General features: G+C 36.7%; 1 protein-coding gene across 13 annotated transcripts in view; it reads right to left on the reverse strand.

The window, feature by feature from the left end:
- RPAP3 (RNA polymerase II associated protein 3) overlaps positions 1-17416 on the reverse strand; it is a 52541-nt gene that overhangs the window by 17160 nt on the left and 17965 nt on the right. For all 13 annotated transcript variants that reach the window (XR_009156160.1, XM_058191560.1, XM_058191561.1 and 10 more), the window contains exons 10-14: positions 5663-5784; positions 5107-5177; positions 4857-4973; positions 3372-3580; positions 2682-2880 (exon numbers count right to left, since the gene is read on the reverse strand). Coding sequence is in view for 12 of the 13 variants with exons in the window: in XM_058191560.1 (XP_058047543.1) it covers positions 2682-2880; positions 3372-3580; positions 4857-4973; positions 5107-5177; positions 5663-5784 (718 nt within the window). In the remaining variant the exon portion in view is untranslated. The remainder of the gene's footprint in view (positions 1-2681; positions 2881-3371; positions 3581-4856; positions 4974-5106; positions 5178-5662; positions 5785-17416) is intronic.

Raw genomic sequence — 17416 nt, forward strand, 5'->3', positions numbered from 1 at the left:
TGGCAAAGAAGTAACAGGCAGCAGAGAGAAAGCAGAGATGCTTAACACATTCTTTGGATTAGTCTTCACACAAAAAGAAACTATAGTCCAATCTACCAAAAACATAACTGTAAAAGACAAATTAGAAATAAAAATTAAAATAAGCAAGAAAATGGTTAGATCCATCTGATCTTGACAAATATAGATCACCAAGACCTGATGGATTATATCCCAGAATTCTGAAGGAGTTTGCAGATGTTATCTCAGAACCATTATATTATATTTTTAAAAAATATTGGAGCACTAGGAAGCTACCAGAGGATTGGAAAAGAATTCGTGTGGTTCCCATCTTCAAAAAAGGAGAAAAAAACCAGACCCAGGAAACTACAGACCAGCCTAACATCAATACCAGGAAAGATACTGGGAAAAAATAATCAATAAACAGATTTGTGGACATCTAGAAAGAAATAAAGTTATAACTAGCCAGCACGGGTTTGTTAAAAACAGATCATGCGGAAGCAATCTTATTTCATTCTTTGACAAAGTGACTAAATTAATAGACCAGCAGTACCAATGCTGTGGACATATTATATTTAGACTTTAGTAAGGCATTTGACAAAGTAGACCACAAACTACTTCTTGGTAAACTAGAAAAATGTGGAATAGACAACATCACCACCACATGGACTTGTAACTGGCTGACAAACTGTACTCAATGAGTAGTCCTTAATGGTACTACATCTACATGGAGGGAAGTAAGCAGTGGAGTATCACAAGGTTCAGTCTTAGGCCCAGTACTCCTCAATATCTTCATAAATTACTTAGATGAGGGGAACTTAGAAGGGGAACTCAACAAATTGGCAGATGACACTAAGCTGGCAGGAATAGCCAACACCGCAGAAGACAAGCTCAGGATCCAAAATGATCTTGACAGACTTGAATGGGCCCTATCCAACAAAATGAAATTTAATGTTGAGAAAAGCAAGGCTCCACTCCTGGGCAAGAAAATCCAAAGGCGCAAATACAGAGTAGGCGAAATCTGGCTCAAAACAGTAACTCTGAGAGGGACCTTGGAGTCCTAGTGAACGATCACTTAAATATGAGTCTGCAGCAACGTATGGCAGCAGCCAAACAAACTAATACAATTCTTAATAAGACTACACCTGGAATACTGCAGCCAGTTTTGGTCACCACATTACAAAAAAGATGTTGAGACTTTGGAAAAGGTGCAAAAAACCCCAACCAAGATAATTAAAGGCTGGAGACTAAAACATATGAAGAATGGTTGCAGGATTTGGGTTTGGCTAGTCTAGAGAAAAGGAGGACTGGGGGGACATGATAGCAGTACTCCAGTATTTGAGAGACTGCCACAAAAGAGGAAGGGGTCAATTTATTATCCAAAGCACCAGAGGGCAGGACAAGAAACAATGGATGGAAATTAATCAAGGAGAAAAGCAACCTGGAATTAAAGAGAAATTTCCTAATAGTGAGGACAATTAATCAGTGGAAAAGCTTGCTGTCAGAAGTTGTAAGTGCTTCATCACTGGAGGTTTTTAAGAAGACAGCCACTTGTCTGAAATGGTATAGGATTTTGAGCTAAGCAGGGAACTGGACTAGAAGACCTCCTCTGTGGCTCAGACTGCTAATGCAGTCTGTTATTAACAGCAGCTGCCTGCAATTACTGCAGGTTCTAGTCCCAACAGGCCCAAGGTTGACTCAGCCTTCCATCCTTTATAAGGTAGGTAAAATGAGGACCCAGATTGTTGGGGGCAATAAGTTGACTTTGTATATAAATATACAAATAGAATGAAGACTATTGCTAACATAGTGTAAGCCGCCCTGAGTCTTCAGAGAAGGGCAGAATAGAAATGCAAATAATAATAATAAAAAAAAAAACAAGGTCCCTTCCAGCTCAATTCTGATTCTAAAAGTTTCAAGTTTCAGTTTCAAGTATACACACAATAGCTTTGAAGGTCAATGAAATTGATTGAACTGAGATATTATTGTAAGATTTGGAGTGTCTGAATCCAAGTATGGACCTTAAAATAATTCAGAACTTTGGGACTAAAAAAAACAAACATCTCAAGCTAACAAGGAACTGCACAACCCATTTCTCCTAGCTAGAAAAGAATATAACCAAGGGCTCTCCAGAAATAGACTTTATGAAAGACTGTAACTATCTCTGCCGCCTGAGCTAAACTTTGGCATTTACTTACTGATACAATAAACTTGCTCTGTTATAAAGCATTCAGTATGAAACATTCTACTTTTTAAAAGTAGAATCCCAGTAATTCTTGTAATTCAAGAACAATACAAAAATATAAGATAAATAAAATAGAATATGTAATTTTTTCTCAAAGAAAGATGCCAGTATACTTGCACTATTAAGCTATACTTAATAATATCATTTTCTGAATCCCTTCAAGTCAGTCTTGACTTCTGGAAACAGCTCTGACAAACCCCTGCAGCTTTCTTGGCAAGATTTCAGAAGTGATTTGTCATTCCTTATTTCCTATGGCTGAGAGAGTTACTGGCCCAAGGTCATCCAGCTGGCTTTGAGCCTAAGGCAGTTTCTAGTTGATGCCTCCCAGTTTTTAGTTGATGCCTTAACCACCAAACCAAACTGGTTTTCAAAATAAAATTTGTTAAATGCCAAAAATTTGGGAGAAACTAATGACCATAGAAAGAATGAGTTATCTTACCTTCAAATATCTATACAATTGATCGGGGTAACTTTTTAATTTTCGGAAATCTGATTCAAGTTGGAAAGAATTCACAGGGACTGGAGGCATGGAAAATTCAGACACAGAAGAAATAATGTAGTTTTCTATCTTAGTTTGATTTTTTATAGCACTAGGCTGAAGTGATGTTTTTTCTTTCACAGCATTTGTGGTAACAGATCTAAAAATATTAAGACAGAGAATTTCTGTTTGGTTAAATATTTTGCCTTAGGAAATATATACGATTACCTGTTTAGAGTACATAGTACCATGTCAAAAGTAGCATTAGAATCTCTGAAATTCAATTGTAATTTGTATAGCAAATTATGCAAATTTTCTTATGTAATTAAGCTTGACTCAGCCTTCCATCCTTCCGAGGACCCAGATTGTTGCGGGCAATAGGCTGACTCTGTAAACCACTTAGAAAGGGCTATAAAAGCACTATGAAGCGGTATATAAGTCTAAGTGCTATTGCCAAACTGTAGATATATAAATAAGCAGTTGAAATGTTGAACTAGATTCTTAAACTCATGAATAATTTCAAAGGGTTACAAAAAGTAGTAAGAAAATCACACTATGATTTGGCACAAATTCATGCATAGGATATTTCTTTTACAAAGCCTTTGAACACAAAAAATTGATAATATTCTATTCTAAAAAAGATAAGCCTACTCAGTCAACAAAGGATCACCAATTTCTTCTATTTTCAGCAGCTTTGCTTTGGGAGTCCCAGATGGAGAAGAGAAATCTTCATTTTGATTCTTAATAGATATTAATTCCTGTGTTTCAGATTGACTAGGCTCGGATTGTCTGGTGGGCATCAAATTTGCATTTAGGACATCATTATTGATTTCCTCAATGTTTATTCTTCTTAAAGGTTTCTAAATAAACAAAAACAACCGAGCAATGAATTAACATAAACACACTTTTATATATAATAAGCAGCATTTCTAAAGAATAACTATATCTTAATGAAAACAAAGAATATTTTGTCTATCTCTTCCGCAGAAATAATCTAAGAGAAATGTTGCATCCGATCTATCAATCTTATCACAAAGGTAGAAAGAAGAAAATAACTGAAATTTCATTCCTTTAAATAATTATACTTTTTGTGCCTGATTTGAATATAATATTAAAATGGTAGTTTATCATTATTTGAATGTGAAAAAGGAGAATGAGATAAAGAACAGCAAGAGAGAGAATAAACTAGAATTCCACTTTTTTGTGTTGGCCAATTCCTGAATTGAGGGTGCTTGGTACACTCTTGAGCTTGGTTATGTTCTTGCAGCTGTTTCATTTTGGGTAATGAAACGTTTGCAAGAAAACAACCAAGCTCAGAGAGCATCAAGGACTTCTTATTTCAACCTTGACAAATATTCTTTATTAATTCCTGACTTATCAACATGTGAAGACTAGCAACTATAGTTTTAAAATCAGCTACAACTCATTTGCTTTGTTCCTGATGACCAAGTGTAATCTGTTACCAACAATACACAATATACTGAGTTCAAGAATTTGATATTGGTATTTTTACTGTGGACTTTATGACTTAATACTGTGATGAATTTTTATTTTTTCTTTTCACTTTCTATCCATTTGTGCAATGTCTTACCTGATGAAGAGCCTCTAGGTTCAAAATGTTTATGCTCTTTTGACTAACTTTGTTTAGTTCTAATAAATGTTTTGCCCACCTATGGATTTTAATGATCCCACCCTCATCTCAAACCCAAGAGAATTATGATTGATATATTGGTGGCCAGGATTTGCAATTAACTTAAATAAATTCTGGGTTAGATTCAATAGCATACTTTGAACTGGATAAGTGAAATTGAATCCTAGATAATTTATTCAGTTTTATTATCAAGAAGCATTCTCTTGTTATCTACTAAATCCACTATTCCCTCATTATTATATAGAAGAATTTGATTACTGGTAAATGAATAAGAGAGACAGGATTGGAGTCAGAAACGAGTAACTTCAACTATTATGCCAAATTGCTTATCTTTACAGGAAATACTACACAAAAATTAAAAAAAAACTTGCATCCTTTCATCATTAATACTTATGCCCTCCTCCCGCCTGTTAAGGTCACATTTTTAACTATTTTTGTCCTATTTAAAATATTTATATTTAAACAAACAAACCAATACTACTTACAGCTGATCTCAGATGCAAGGGTTTATCAATGGGTTTTACCAGATTTTGTATTTCTGATTCATTCTGTGGTAGTCCAAAATATTCAGTGTCTGACAAAAAACCTTTTGCGATTAACTCCTTAAAGAAAAGATTAGTCAAATAAATATCCATGGAAATCTAAAGAGGTTAATACCCACAAAACATCCAGATTAAAAGCAATTAATTGCTGTTGCAATATAGTATTAAAATACACAAGCACAACCACACATACATTTTTAAGCTTTGTTATTTCATTCATTGCTTGCTTATTTCCAGGTTCCAGCTTCAGGACACTTTCGAAATCTAGCAAAGGCAAAAAAAGAAGAAGAAGAAGGAGGAGGAGGAGGAAGAGAATTATTATTATTATTATTATTATTGTTGTTGTTGTTATTGTTATTATTATTTAGGCTTTTAATACATTTTTATGAAAGATACAAGTATGTGCATTTCTTCCAATATACACATTTGTTTACAATGCTACAGTTACATCTATAAATATATCTATATATATATCTATACATTTATAAACTTGGCAGTTTCACTAACTTCAACAGGACTTCCAAAACATTTATCTGATTAAAACCTATAGGAATTTTGTAATAGTAATATCTGTTCTTTAATTCTTACTAAAAAGCAACTAGAAAAATTTTGGTTCATAAAAGCTAAAGTATTATGCTACTGTACATCACAGCATTTGGAATTTCTGGATGCTATTGTTGGATTGGAGCTGCTTCCTTCAAAGAGTTGGATAGAGAAAGGGACAAAATTAAACAGCCACACAATCGTACCTTGCATAGCTTCTTTTAGTTTTCCAAGAGCAGCTCTAGCTGTGCCTCTTCTGGCAAAGGCTTTAGAATATGAAGAATCAAATAACACAGCTCGGGTGCAATCTTCCTCTGCTTCTTCATATCTTATTGATAAAGAGTTGTTTGTTTAAAAAAATACTTATTATAGCATAATTTAATACAGTTTTGGCCTCTTAAAGCATACAGTAATTCTCATCTATTCCAATGAAGGTTTTCATATTTTATGTGAGGTATGAAAGAGAAATATATACTAGAATGCATGTAAAATCATCTCAATAGATTAATTAGGGAAGGACTAATATATATTTATTATTTAGAAACAAAAATCTTGTAGATACGAGAATGGTAAGATACTCTATTGGACGCTAACAGCAATAATTCCTTGGAGGATCTTGCTTGGATCCCAAGAACCTCAATTTTTACTAGTTATACTTGTGAATGTTAATAAAAAATAAAGACGAGGGGGCGTGGTCAGCGTTGCGACGCGACAGTGTGCCCTGGGGCTCTGGGGTGAATGCCTAAATTCCTGCCGTTCTGGGGGTTCTCGATGAAACATAGCTGTCCTGGAGGGACAGCGAAGGAAGAAGGCACTGGCCAGTGCGAACAGGGAAGTTTCAAATTCCCTGCAGCACCGGCATCCAGCCTTCGACCCAACGACAGGAAAGGCAACCATTAGAAGCTGCCAAAGTCGGGGATGGCCACACAAGAAGATTGTTCAGGAGGGGGACTTCCTGTTTGGCACCATAGGTGATGGCGGTGATCTTTACGATCACCAACCTCTGGATTATGTGGAATCGCTAGGACAGCTTAAATCTGCTATCCAGCGGTTCGAAAAACCCCTTCTTCGGGAGTAGAAGAAGTGGGGAGCTGAGGGCAGAGGTAGAACTTCCCTAAAGCCCCTGAGAAAAAAGGGGTTTGAAGGGTTAAGTTCCCTCCAGTAACCCGAAGTGCTCCAGATCCGAGGATTTTTCTGCTTTGGCGGAACCAATCACCACGACCAAACGCCGAGATTTATTTTGGACAATAAAGGATTATACCGGACAGAACGAAAGTGGGAGAACTTTATGCAAGTAGCCAAGCCGATTCCCCGTTACTTTGTAACAAGCTTGAAAATAGCAAGAAAATGGAGGCGAATTGTTAACAAGCTAACAAGTGGAAAGCGAAAGTGATACTTTTAGTCCTTGCCGTCGGCTGCTGGTAAATTGCATGTTATTTGCTACTTTAACTCTTTAACTCTTTGCTGCCTGCTGATAGAATCTAGGGGAGATTTTTAAATATTGCTTTAAAAGACTGTGTTTCTCAGAGGTTAAGAAGATTTAAAGTGAATATTAAGTTGGAAATAAATAAATAAATAAATAATTTTATAGAAGATGGCAGCCAAACAATTAAAGTCTACTGTAACAAAGGGCTCTGGAATTTCATCAGCTGGTGCCTCTCCAGCTCATACAGCAGAGACTAGAACATTGAACTTAGAGACGGTACAAGAGAACTTAAAAGAATTTATGCAAGAAAAATTTAAAGTAATAACTGATGAGATGTCTGAAATGAAAGAGCAGATATTAGAAATTCAAGTGGGAAATAAAGAAGTTAAAGAAGGATTTGTAATTGCAGTACAAAGTTTGGCAACAAATGTGATTTTATTAGAAGAGGAAGTTGAAGAAATTAAGCAGCATAATTCAAAATTAGAAAATAAAATGGATGAATTTCAAAGTAAAATGGTAAAACAGATGATGAAATAGTTTCGATACAATATAGAAATATGGAATTTGCTCTAAGAATCCGTGGCTTGAATGAAAATAAAGAAGAGAATTTAAGGGAAATTTTTTCTGAAGTATTTGCTGAGATATTAGCAGTCCGTCCAGCAGATGTGGCTTATCAAATTGATAAAATATATCGTGTGAATTCTTGGATAGCAAGGCAAAAAAAGTTGCCAAGGGATGTTGTTATTTATTTTACAAATAGAACAGTGAGAAATCAGATTTTGCAAGCCTCATATAAGGGGGAGAAGATTCAGGTTGCTGGTCAAGATATTTTAATATTAAAGGAAATTCCACCAAAAATGTTAAGGACTAGGAAGGAATTTGCCTTCCTGGTGAATGAACTTAAAAAACGTCAGATTGAATATAGATGGGATATTCCAACTGGTATAATAGTATATTATACAGGGAAAGTATATTGTCTCAATACAGTTGGAAAAGCAAGAGAATTTTATGTTGCGGCATTAAAAGTTGGAAGTCTTCCTCCATTGGAAGCTAGAAGAAGGGAGACTGAAGTGAAGGAAAGAGAGGTAAAGCAGGTACAAGAACAGATTGTGATGGAAGAAGATTTATTACAAGTGTTGGAAATACCTACAACGGGTTCAGACTCAAAAGAACAAAGGCTGACAAGAGCTGCTGCTAAACGCAAGGAACAAGAGATGAAGGCACAACAACAACTGGCAACTACTACAACGGAAATAGTGGGAGGAGCAAGGCCTAAAGCAAAATGTGATCTGCGACTAGTGTTCCAAAAGTTTCCTTTGGCCGATAATGGCAATTAAACTATTATCTTGGAATGATAATGGTTTGAATTCACCACAGAAGAGAAGGAAAGTATTTCACTATTTGAAACAATTTAAAAATGACATTACTTGTTTACAAGAAACACATATTAGATCTTTAGACCAGAAATATTTGATAAACTCAAAACTGGGAGTACATTTTGTTGCCTCCTCTTTGGAAAAAAAAATGGTTTAGTTATATATATAAAGAAGGATATATCAGCAAAATTAATTGAGGTGGATAAGCAAGGAAGATACATTGCTATTGAACTTTGGTTGGAGGGAAAGAAGACATTATTAATAGGAGTTTATGCTCCAAATCAACAACAAGAATTTTTTTTTAAGTTTTTACATAAAAGAATAGTATTTTGGGATTATAAATCATATATATTAATGGGTGATTGGAATGGTGTGTTGGATACTCAAAAAGATAAAAAAAGTTTAAGGAAGATATCAAGCGGTAAATTACCAAAGGTTTTTTCTGAAATGGTGGAGGACTTGGAATTAAGAGATATTTGGAGAGAACATAATACAGAAGAGAGGGATTTTACCTTCTTTTCTGACAGGCACCAATCATTTTTGAGGATTGATTTTATTTTGATTACTAATGATTTGTATTCTAGAGTGAAGAAGACTAATATTCGTTCAAGAACTCTATCTGATCATAGTCCGGTTTGGATTGAATTTGATCGGGAAAAGGAGGCTAGGAGATCATGGAGGTTGAATGAGAATTTGTTTAAATATGAACAAAATGTAAATGAATGTAAAAAGCAAATGAAAGAATTTTTTATTATGAATATGAAAAAAGAGACATCTATAGAGATGATTTGGGACTCTAGCAAGGCTTATATGAGAGGAAATCTTATACAAATGAATATTAAATACAAAAATAAATTGCAGAAAAAGAAAAAGGAACTGGAAGAGGAAATTAAAAAGAAAGAACAATTATTGATAAATAGCCCAGGAAATAGTAAAATAAAAGAATCAATAAATATATTAAGAGATCAGTTTAATATGTTGATGGCAGATCAAGTAGCAATTAATTTACAATATGTAAAACATAATACGTTCAATAATGCCAATAAGCCAGGAAGATGGCTTGCCTATTTAATAAGGAAAAAACAGAAATCACGAACGATTGATAAAATAGAATATAGGGGTAAGGAAGTTTATCAAAAGAACTTGATTAAAAAAAGCATTTTTAGAGTATTATAGTAAGTTATATACTAGGGATATGATTGATGATACAGAGATAGAAAGATATTTACAACAACAAAATATTTGTGAGCTTACAGAAAATCAAAGAGAAGAACTGAATCAATTAATTACTTCAGAGGAAATTTTGTTAGCAATTAAGCAACTTAAAATCGGTAAAGCACCAGGTACAGATGGTTTAAGAGCTGTTTATTATAAAAATTTACAAAATGAGATGGTTGAACCACTTAAAGAGTTATTTAATAAAATTCAAATGGGAGGAGATGTTCCCCCTTCATGGAGGACAGCCTTTATTTCGTTAATACCGAAGGAAGATCGAGATGGTATTAAAGCAGAGAATTATAGGCCTATATCACTTTTAAATACTGATTACAAGATATTTACCAAGATACTTGCTAATAGATTAATGCCAGTGATGAATCAAATAATTCATAATGATCAGTCAGGATTTATTAAGGGTAGGCAGATGAGATATAATGTGAGGCAAATCGTAAATTTACTTGAATATTTGGAACGAAACAACCAAGTCTCAGCGGCATTACTTTTTTTGGATGCTGAAAAAGCTTTTGATAGATTGGATTGGCAGTTTTTGTTTAAAGTAATAGAAAAAATGCAATTTGGGGATTATTTTATCCATGCAATTAAAGCAATATATCAGAAGCAAACAGCACAAATAATAGTAAATGGTGGGTTAACAGACACTTTTAAAATTGGGAAAGGGACGAGACAGGGATGTCCCTTGTCCCCATTACTTTTTATTTTAACTTTAGAAATTCTTCTGAATAAAATACGTGGTTCCGATCGAATAAATTAGTGTTAAACATCAAGATTACAGATTAAGAGCTTTTGCAGATGACTTGGTTGTTACTGTATCTCAACCAATATACTCAGCTACTGGTTTAAAAGATATAATTGGTCAGTATGGCAAAGTATCTGGATTTAAGGTGAATCAGCAAAAGACAAAGATGATAACTAAAAATATGAATATACAACAAAAAGAAGAGTTAGAAAGAACTACAGGTTTTGAAATTGTTAAAAAGGTTAAATATTTAGGAATATATATTACAGCTTCAAATGTTAAATTATACAAAAATAATTATGAGGTATTGTGGCAGAAGGTATGGAAAGAAATGGAGAGTTGGAAGAAGTTACAACTATCTTTGTTGGGAAGAATAGCGGCTATAAAAATGAATGTTTTGCCCAGGTTTTTATTTTTGTTTCAAATGATACCGGTGCTTAAGAATGATATTAAATTACAGGAATGGCAAAAGGGGATTAATAAATTTGTATGGATGGGCAAAAAACCAAGAATAAAATTAAAAATAATGCAGGATACAAGGGAAAGGGGGGGTCTTAAAATGCCTAATTTAAAATTGTATTATGAAGCAGTTGTCTTATCATTAATTACTGATTGGATTAATTTAACTGAGGAAAGAGTTTTGAATATAGAAGGTTATGGTTTGTTATATGGGTGGCATGCCTATTTATTTTATGATAAGAAAGTAGATAAAATATTTAAAAATGATATAATTAGAAATGCATTATTGAGGGTTTGGAGGAAATATCAATATAAATTAGATGGAAAGATTCCAATATGGGCAATCCCGAGACACATGATAGAAAATATAAATATATATCAAAAGATGGAGATAGTTACCTATAAAGAACTTCTTTGTATGGAAAAGGGGGAATTACAATTAAAATCCAGAGAAAAGATGGGGGAAGAAGGGAAAAATTATACATGGTTCCAATATGGACAATTACAAGCTAGATGAAAATTAGATCAAAAAAGAGGTGTTAAGCAAACTGAGGACAATTTGTTAAAACAAATGAGAGATCAAGGCCAACAGCATATTAAGAGGTTGTATAATGTATTAGTAGAAATAGACTCAGAGACTGAATTGGTTAAGGATAGTATGATTAAGTGGGCACAAAATTTTCAGCAACCAATAATGTTGGAAACTTGGGAAAGAATTTGGGTGAGGAATATTAAATTTACACAAGTGCAAAATATGAGAGAAAATTTTTATAAGATGTTTTATAGATGGCATTTAGACCCCAAAAAGTTGTCATGTATGTATCCTAATGTACAGGCCAAATGTTGGAGATGCGATTGTGAAGATGCCACTTATTACCATATATGGTGAACTTGTAAAAAGTTAAAGCATTTTGGATTAAAGTATGGTGGATCATGCAGAATATTTTGAAAAAGAAGATTAAGTTTACCCCGCAGTTCTTTCTACTAGGAATAATTATGGATTGTACAGCTATAGAGACTAAATTGATTTTGAACAGCCGCAAGACTTTTGATTGCTCAATATTGGAAGAAAGAAGAATTACCTACAATTGAAGAATGGACACTCAAAGTATCAAATCTGGCAGAAATGGCAAAAATCTCTGCTTACTTGAAAGACTATACACAAGAAAAATATATTTTAGAATGGAAAATGTGGATTGATTATATTCAAAATAAGTATCAGACAAAAAAATATCGAATAGCATATGAGTAAATTTAGGAAATATTTTGTATTAGATATATTTCTGAAGGAGAGGGGAATTGAGAGTGTGATTAAGTGTGGAGAGACTAGAGATTATAATTTAGGAATTATTTTAGATTATGATTGTTAGTTTTGATACCCTGCATTTTGTTCTGGGAATTCGGGGTGGGGGTGGGGTAAGGGGAGGGAATTGGGAGGTTGAGGCTAGAGATGGAGTGATGGTTAATGTACAGGGATTATTGAAGATGTATAAATATAATTAATGTAGGGTCGGGTCTGCCCAGTTACCATTTTAGAACGGTGGGGAGGGAGAAAAGAGAGAGTAGGAGGTAGGAAAGAGGAGAAGAGGAAGGAAGAGGGGTAGAAGAGGGAGAAGGAAGGTGTAGGGTGGAGGGAGGAGAGGATGTAGATAAGAGAAGGAGAGGAAGGTCTGGAAAGTAAAAGAAGGTAGAAGAGGGAAGAGTGTTAAAAAGGGGGGTGGTGACTGGGCAAGCCCAACTAATTGTATATAACTGTACATTGAATGAGTTGTTTGACATGATTGTAAAAATAAAACTTTTTTATGAAAAAAAAAGGGAAAAAAAAAAGAAGATTGTTCAGGAGGCGAGATCAGAACAGAGTATTGTTACCGGGCAAGCAATTGGCCTACTCGCAGGTAAGAAGAAAAAACTTTTAAAGCTCAAAAACTCTCCGATTTTAAGTTAGCGGCTAATTGGAGTGAGAGGAAGCAAACAACAAAGAGGATTTACAAGACAAAAGCCCTAAAAGACACAACATTCCACCTGGATTTAAAAGTGGTTTTGGAAGAAAATGTAAATGTTGGAAGGAGAAGACGACTGAGAGGAAACATCTTTTTGCTAATGAAAGGATTTAATAGAGGATTAACGAATGACATTTTGTTGCTGGAGAAGAAAAAGAAGAGACATTATATTGTTTTGTTTAAAGAGGGGAGGAACATTGGAATATTGAGGAGTACTTGTTTGAACAGCTGTGGTAAAGATTAACATTAAAGTAAAAGTAAGGTTCTACATTTAGGCAAAAAAAACCAAAATGCACCGGTACCGTATATGTGGTACCTTGCTCAATAGTAGTACCTGTGAGAGGGATCTTGGAGTCCTAGTGGATAACCATTTAGATATGAGCCAGCAGTGTGCAGCAGCTGCTAAAAAAGCCAACACAGTTCTGGGCTGCATAAACAGAGGGATAGAATCAAGATCACATGAAATGTTAGTGCCACTTTATAATGCCTTGGTAAGGCCACACTTGGAATATTGCATCCAGTTTTGGTCGCCACGATGTAAAAAAGATGTTGAGACTCTAGAAAGAGTGCAGAGAAGAGCAACAAAGATGATTAGAGGACTGGAGGCTAAAACATATGAAGAACGGTTGCAGGAACTGGGTATGTCTATTTTAATAAAAAGAAGGACTAGGGGAGACATGATAGCTGTGTTCCAATATCTCAGGGGTTGCCACAAAGAAGAGGAAGTCGGGCTGTTCTCCAAAGCACCTGAGGGTAGAACAAGAAGCAATGGGTGGAAACTGATCAAAGAAAGAAGCAACTTAGAACTAAGAAGAAATTTCCTGACAGTTAGAACAATTAATAAGTGGAACGACTTGCCTGCAGAAGTTGTGAAAGCTCCAACACTGGAAATTTTTAAGAAAATGTTGGATAACCATCTGACTGAGATGGTGTAGGGTTTCCTGCCTAGGCAGGGGGTTGGACTAGAAGGCCTCCAAGGTCCCTTCCAACTCTGTTGTTATGTTATGTTATGAAATTGAAACAAAACATTTGAACTGGCTTCCATTTGGAAATAGAAAAAATGGGGAAGGGAAAAGAGAGAGACAATATTTTGGACTTGAATCTGGACTATATATAAGTTAAGATAAATCTAAAAAGTTTTTCTCCCCATATCGAAAACATGGAGAATTGGGAGGAATTATGGAAGATGCTTTAAATGGTGCGAAAGTCTTTTAATGGGAACAAACAAGCAGAACTATGGCTTAAAAATTAAAAAAAAATGAAATAATTATGAGGAATCAAAAACAAAAATATATAATTTCAACAAATAATGTTGAAAAAGAAATGAGTGAGGATAATATAGATGATCATATTGGGATTGAAAGTGAAAAAATAAAAATGGAGAGGGAAAGATATTTAAAAAAAGAAAGGGAAAAAAAGAAAAGATTGAGGGGGAAATTAAAAGAGTGAAAAAAATAGATGATTACACTGGGATTAGCAGTGATAGAATAAAGAGAAGAGGAGGAAATAGAGAAAAATTGAGGGGGAAAATTAAAAGAGTAAAAGTCAAAGAAAGCTGGAAAAGAGGATGCAAGAAAGGGAGAAACGGGAGAAAAATATCAAGAGATGAGATCTGGGAGAGACTGAAAGAAAATGGTTAAAAGAAGGAGAAAAATGAATAGTAGAAAAGAAACTAAAATAGTGGTAGAAACTTCCTTTTTTTCTTTCTGAAATAATGGAAATTAGAAGAAATATATGGATTATAGTAAAAAGGTAGTAAAAAAGGTTGAAATGAATGAAGGAAATTAAAAAAGAGAGGAGGAGAAGTAAATTAAATGTGGAACATATAATGGGATATATGTTTTCTTTTTCTGTGCATGGAATGAGAGAATGGAGAATGCATGGAATGAGAGAGAATTAAAGTGGATGGTAAGGAAATAAGTTTTAAATATATAAAAGAATGGAAAATCCAGCAGATGAAATGTGAAAGATAGTTTGGTTTATAAGTGAAAATGATTGAAATTAAGATGTAAAAGGGAATAAAATTGAAATGTTAGTAAATGATGTACACTATTGGAAGAAAATAATAAGTATTGAATTGTGAACAAAAACTCTAAGAAAATAAGAGGTGGAAGGTTGCATTAATTGATTGTAAGATATAAATACCGTGATAGCTCAGGCTGTTAAGAAGCCTGTTATTAGAACACAGTAGCCTGCAATTACTGCAGGTTCAAGCCCGGCCCAAGGTTGACTCAGCCTTCCATCCTTTATAAGGTAGGTAAAATGAGGACCCAGATTGTTGGGGGGGCAATAAGTTGACTTTGTAAAAAATATACAAATAGAATGAGACTATTGCCTTATACACTGTAAGCCGCCCTGAGTCTTCGGAGAAGGGCGGGATATAAATGTAAAAAAAAACAAAACAGAATAAGATGAAGACTGTAATGTATTACTGTAAGTTTTGGCGGGAGTTTTAGGCGGGAAATATCTCGTTCCTGATTGGTTGCAGCCTCAGGCTGAAGTGTATATAAGGAGAGGTTTTTCTCCAGAGTTTTGCTGGGTCACACTATATTAAAGAGCTGTTGTCACTAACCTGGTCTCCTGCCTCGTCAATACCCGAACTTAACATTGGCGACGAGGATGGGATCTTGAGGCAGAGCACCAGAACAGAGCTGAACTCACTACGAGAATCAAACCCAGCAAGGTGATAGCGAATGCAGCGATGACCGGCTACACGCCACCCACTCCGTTTGACCCTGCCCAGGAAACATGGGGAATATACATGACCCGTTTCGAAAGTTTCCTGGAGGCAAACGAGTTACAGGGAGTCTCCGACAACCGCAAACGGGCTTACTTCATAAGCCACTGTGGGTCCGCAGTCATCGCCGTCAAGAAGCTCTGGCGGAGCCAACACCGCTACACTCCGTGTCGTGGCAGACCCTTCAGACCCTCCTGAAGAATCACTACGCACCGCCCCGTCCAAACACGCTCGACGGCACGAGTTTGGGGAGCGCGAGGCAACAAGAAGGCGAGTCTATCAGCGACTACATGGCAGCCCTGAGACAAGCCTCCAAGCATTGCGAGTACCGCGATCTGGACGAAGAGCTGCTGGAACAACTTATACGGGGGGTCAGGGACATCCGTTTGAGGAGACCGTTGCTAGCCAAGAGCAACCTGATATTGGCAAACGCCTGGACGAAGCCAGAGCCCATGAGATGCCCAACCATGCAGCAGCCACCTTGCAAAAGGGACTCACGCCGATGGCGGGCGCAAAGCCGAGCACAGTCCACCACGAAGAAACCTATCGTGAGTCAACCAGCGAAGAGGAGGAAGAAGTCCACTACACCGAAAATCGACAAGGGAAGACCGGAGGAATGCGGAAGCGGGGCGACATCAGCGCCAAAGATGTAAGTTCAGGACGCCATTTGGCGGTGTGAGAGAAAGGGCACCTGGCCCAAGTCTGCCGAGCACCCCAACCTTCCGCGAAAATTCAAATCGCCAATCAGAGCGGCTCTGAGTCAGAGATGCAAACCCCACATTCCCGCCGAATTTCAAACCAGCCAATCAGAGCGCGAGATCGGCAAGGCGACCGCGATTGGCCAGGAAAGAAAGAGCGAAGTCAAACCGAATGACTGTTACCATAGACCACGCAGCTACCCGCATTGAAGAAAAGATCTTCACTAACCCAACAATTGAAGGCGTACCGTGCCGGCTGGAAGTAGACACAGGATCCGCCATCACAATCATGTCCTGGGACACTTTTGTGAAAGCCTTGCCGCACATCGCAAAGCGCAAGCTACAGAAACAACGGCTCCGGGTGCAGGATTACCAGGGCAACCGCATCCCTGTTCGAGGGACAACGACCGTCGAGGTCAAGTACGGAACATACGAAAAGACCCTGCCCATCACGTTAGTCGAGGGAACCTTGCCAAGTTTGCTGGGGCTAGACTGGTTCGGGCGTTGGGAATGGGGTGACTGGCGCCCACCGGAGCGGATGCAACCTGCAAAACGCCTAATGGAGGAATTCAGACGATTCGAGGACCGTTTAGGCAAGTATAAGGGGACCCCTATATCCTTCAGTTTAGACCCCCAAATAGCTCCCATTAGGCTAAAGGCAAGGAGGGTTCCTTTTGCACTCAAACCTAAAATCGACAAAGAGCTAGATAAATTAGTCAGCCAGGGGATACTAGTGCCAGTTGACCATGCCAAATGGGAGACGCCAATCGTCACCCCTATGAAACCAGACGGGTCCATAAGAATTTGTGCCGATTACAAGGCTACCTTGAACAAAGCATTGCAAAAGAGCGCCTACCCAGTTCCAGTAGTGCAACACTTATTGCACTCACTAGGGCACGGACAAGTTTTGCCAAATTAGACTTGGCACAAGCTACCAACAGCTACCCGTAGATGCTAGCACAGCGCAAGCCCAGACCATTGTAACGCACCGGGGTGCCTTTAAGTGCACCCGGTTACAGTTTGGGGTGAGTGTGGCCCCGGGGCTATTCCAAAATTTGATGGAGCGACTCCTACAAGGGTTACCGGGAGTCGTGCCCTATTTCGATGATGTGTTGGTATCAGGGGAAGATTTAAGAGAACTAGGGAAGCGATTAAGGAAAGTTTTGGCCATTTTAGGACGGCAGGATTAAAAGTCAAAGCAAGCAAGTGTCAGATAGGGGTCGAATCTGTTGAATTTCTGGGTTATAGAATAGACAAAAGGATTCACCCCACTGAGAGCAAAGTCAAGG

The sequence above is a fragment of the Ahaetulla prasina genome, chromosome 7 (genome assembly GCF_028640845.1).
Source record: "Ahaetulla prasina isolate Xishuangbanna chromosome 7, ASM2864084v1, whole genome shotgun sequence".
In the NCBI taxonomy this organism is placed as follows: Eukaryota; Metazoa; Chordata; class Lepidosauria; order Squamata; family Colubridae; genus Ahaetulla; species Ahaetulla prasina.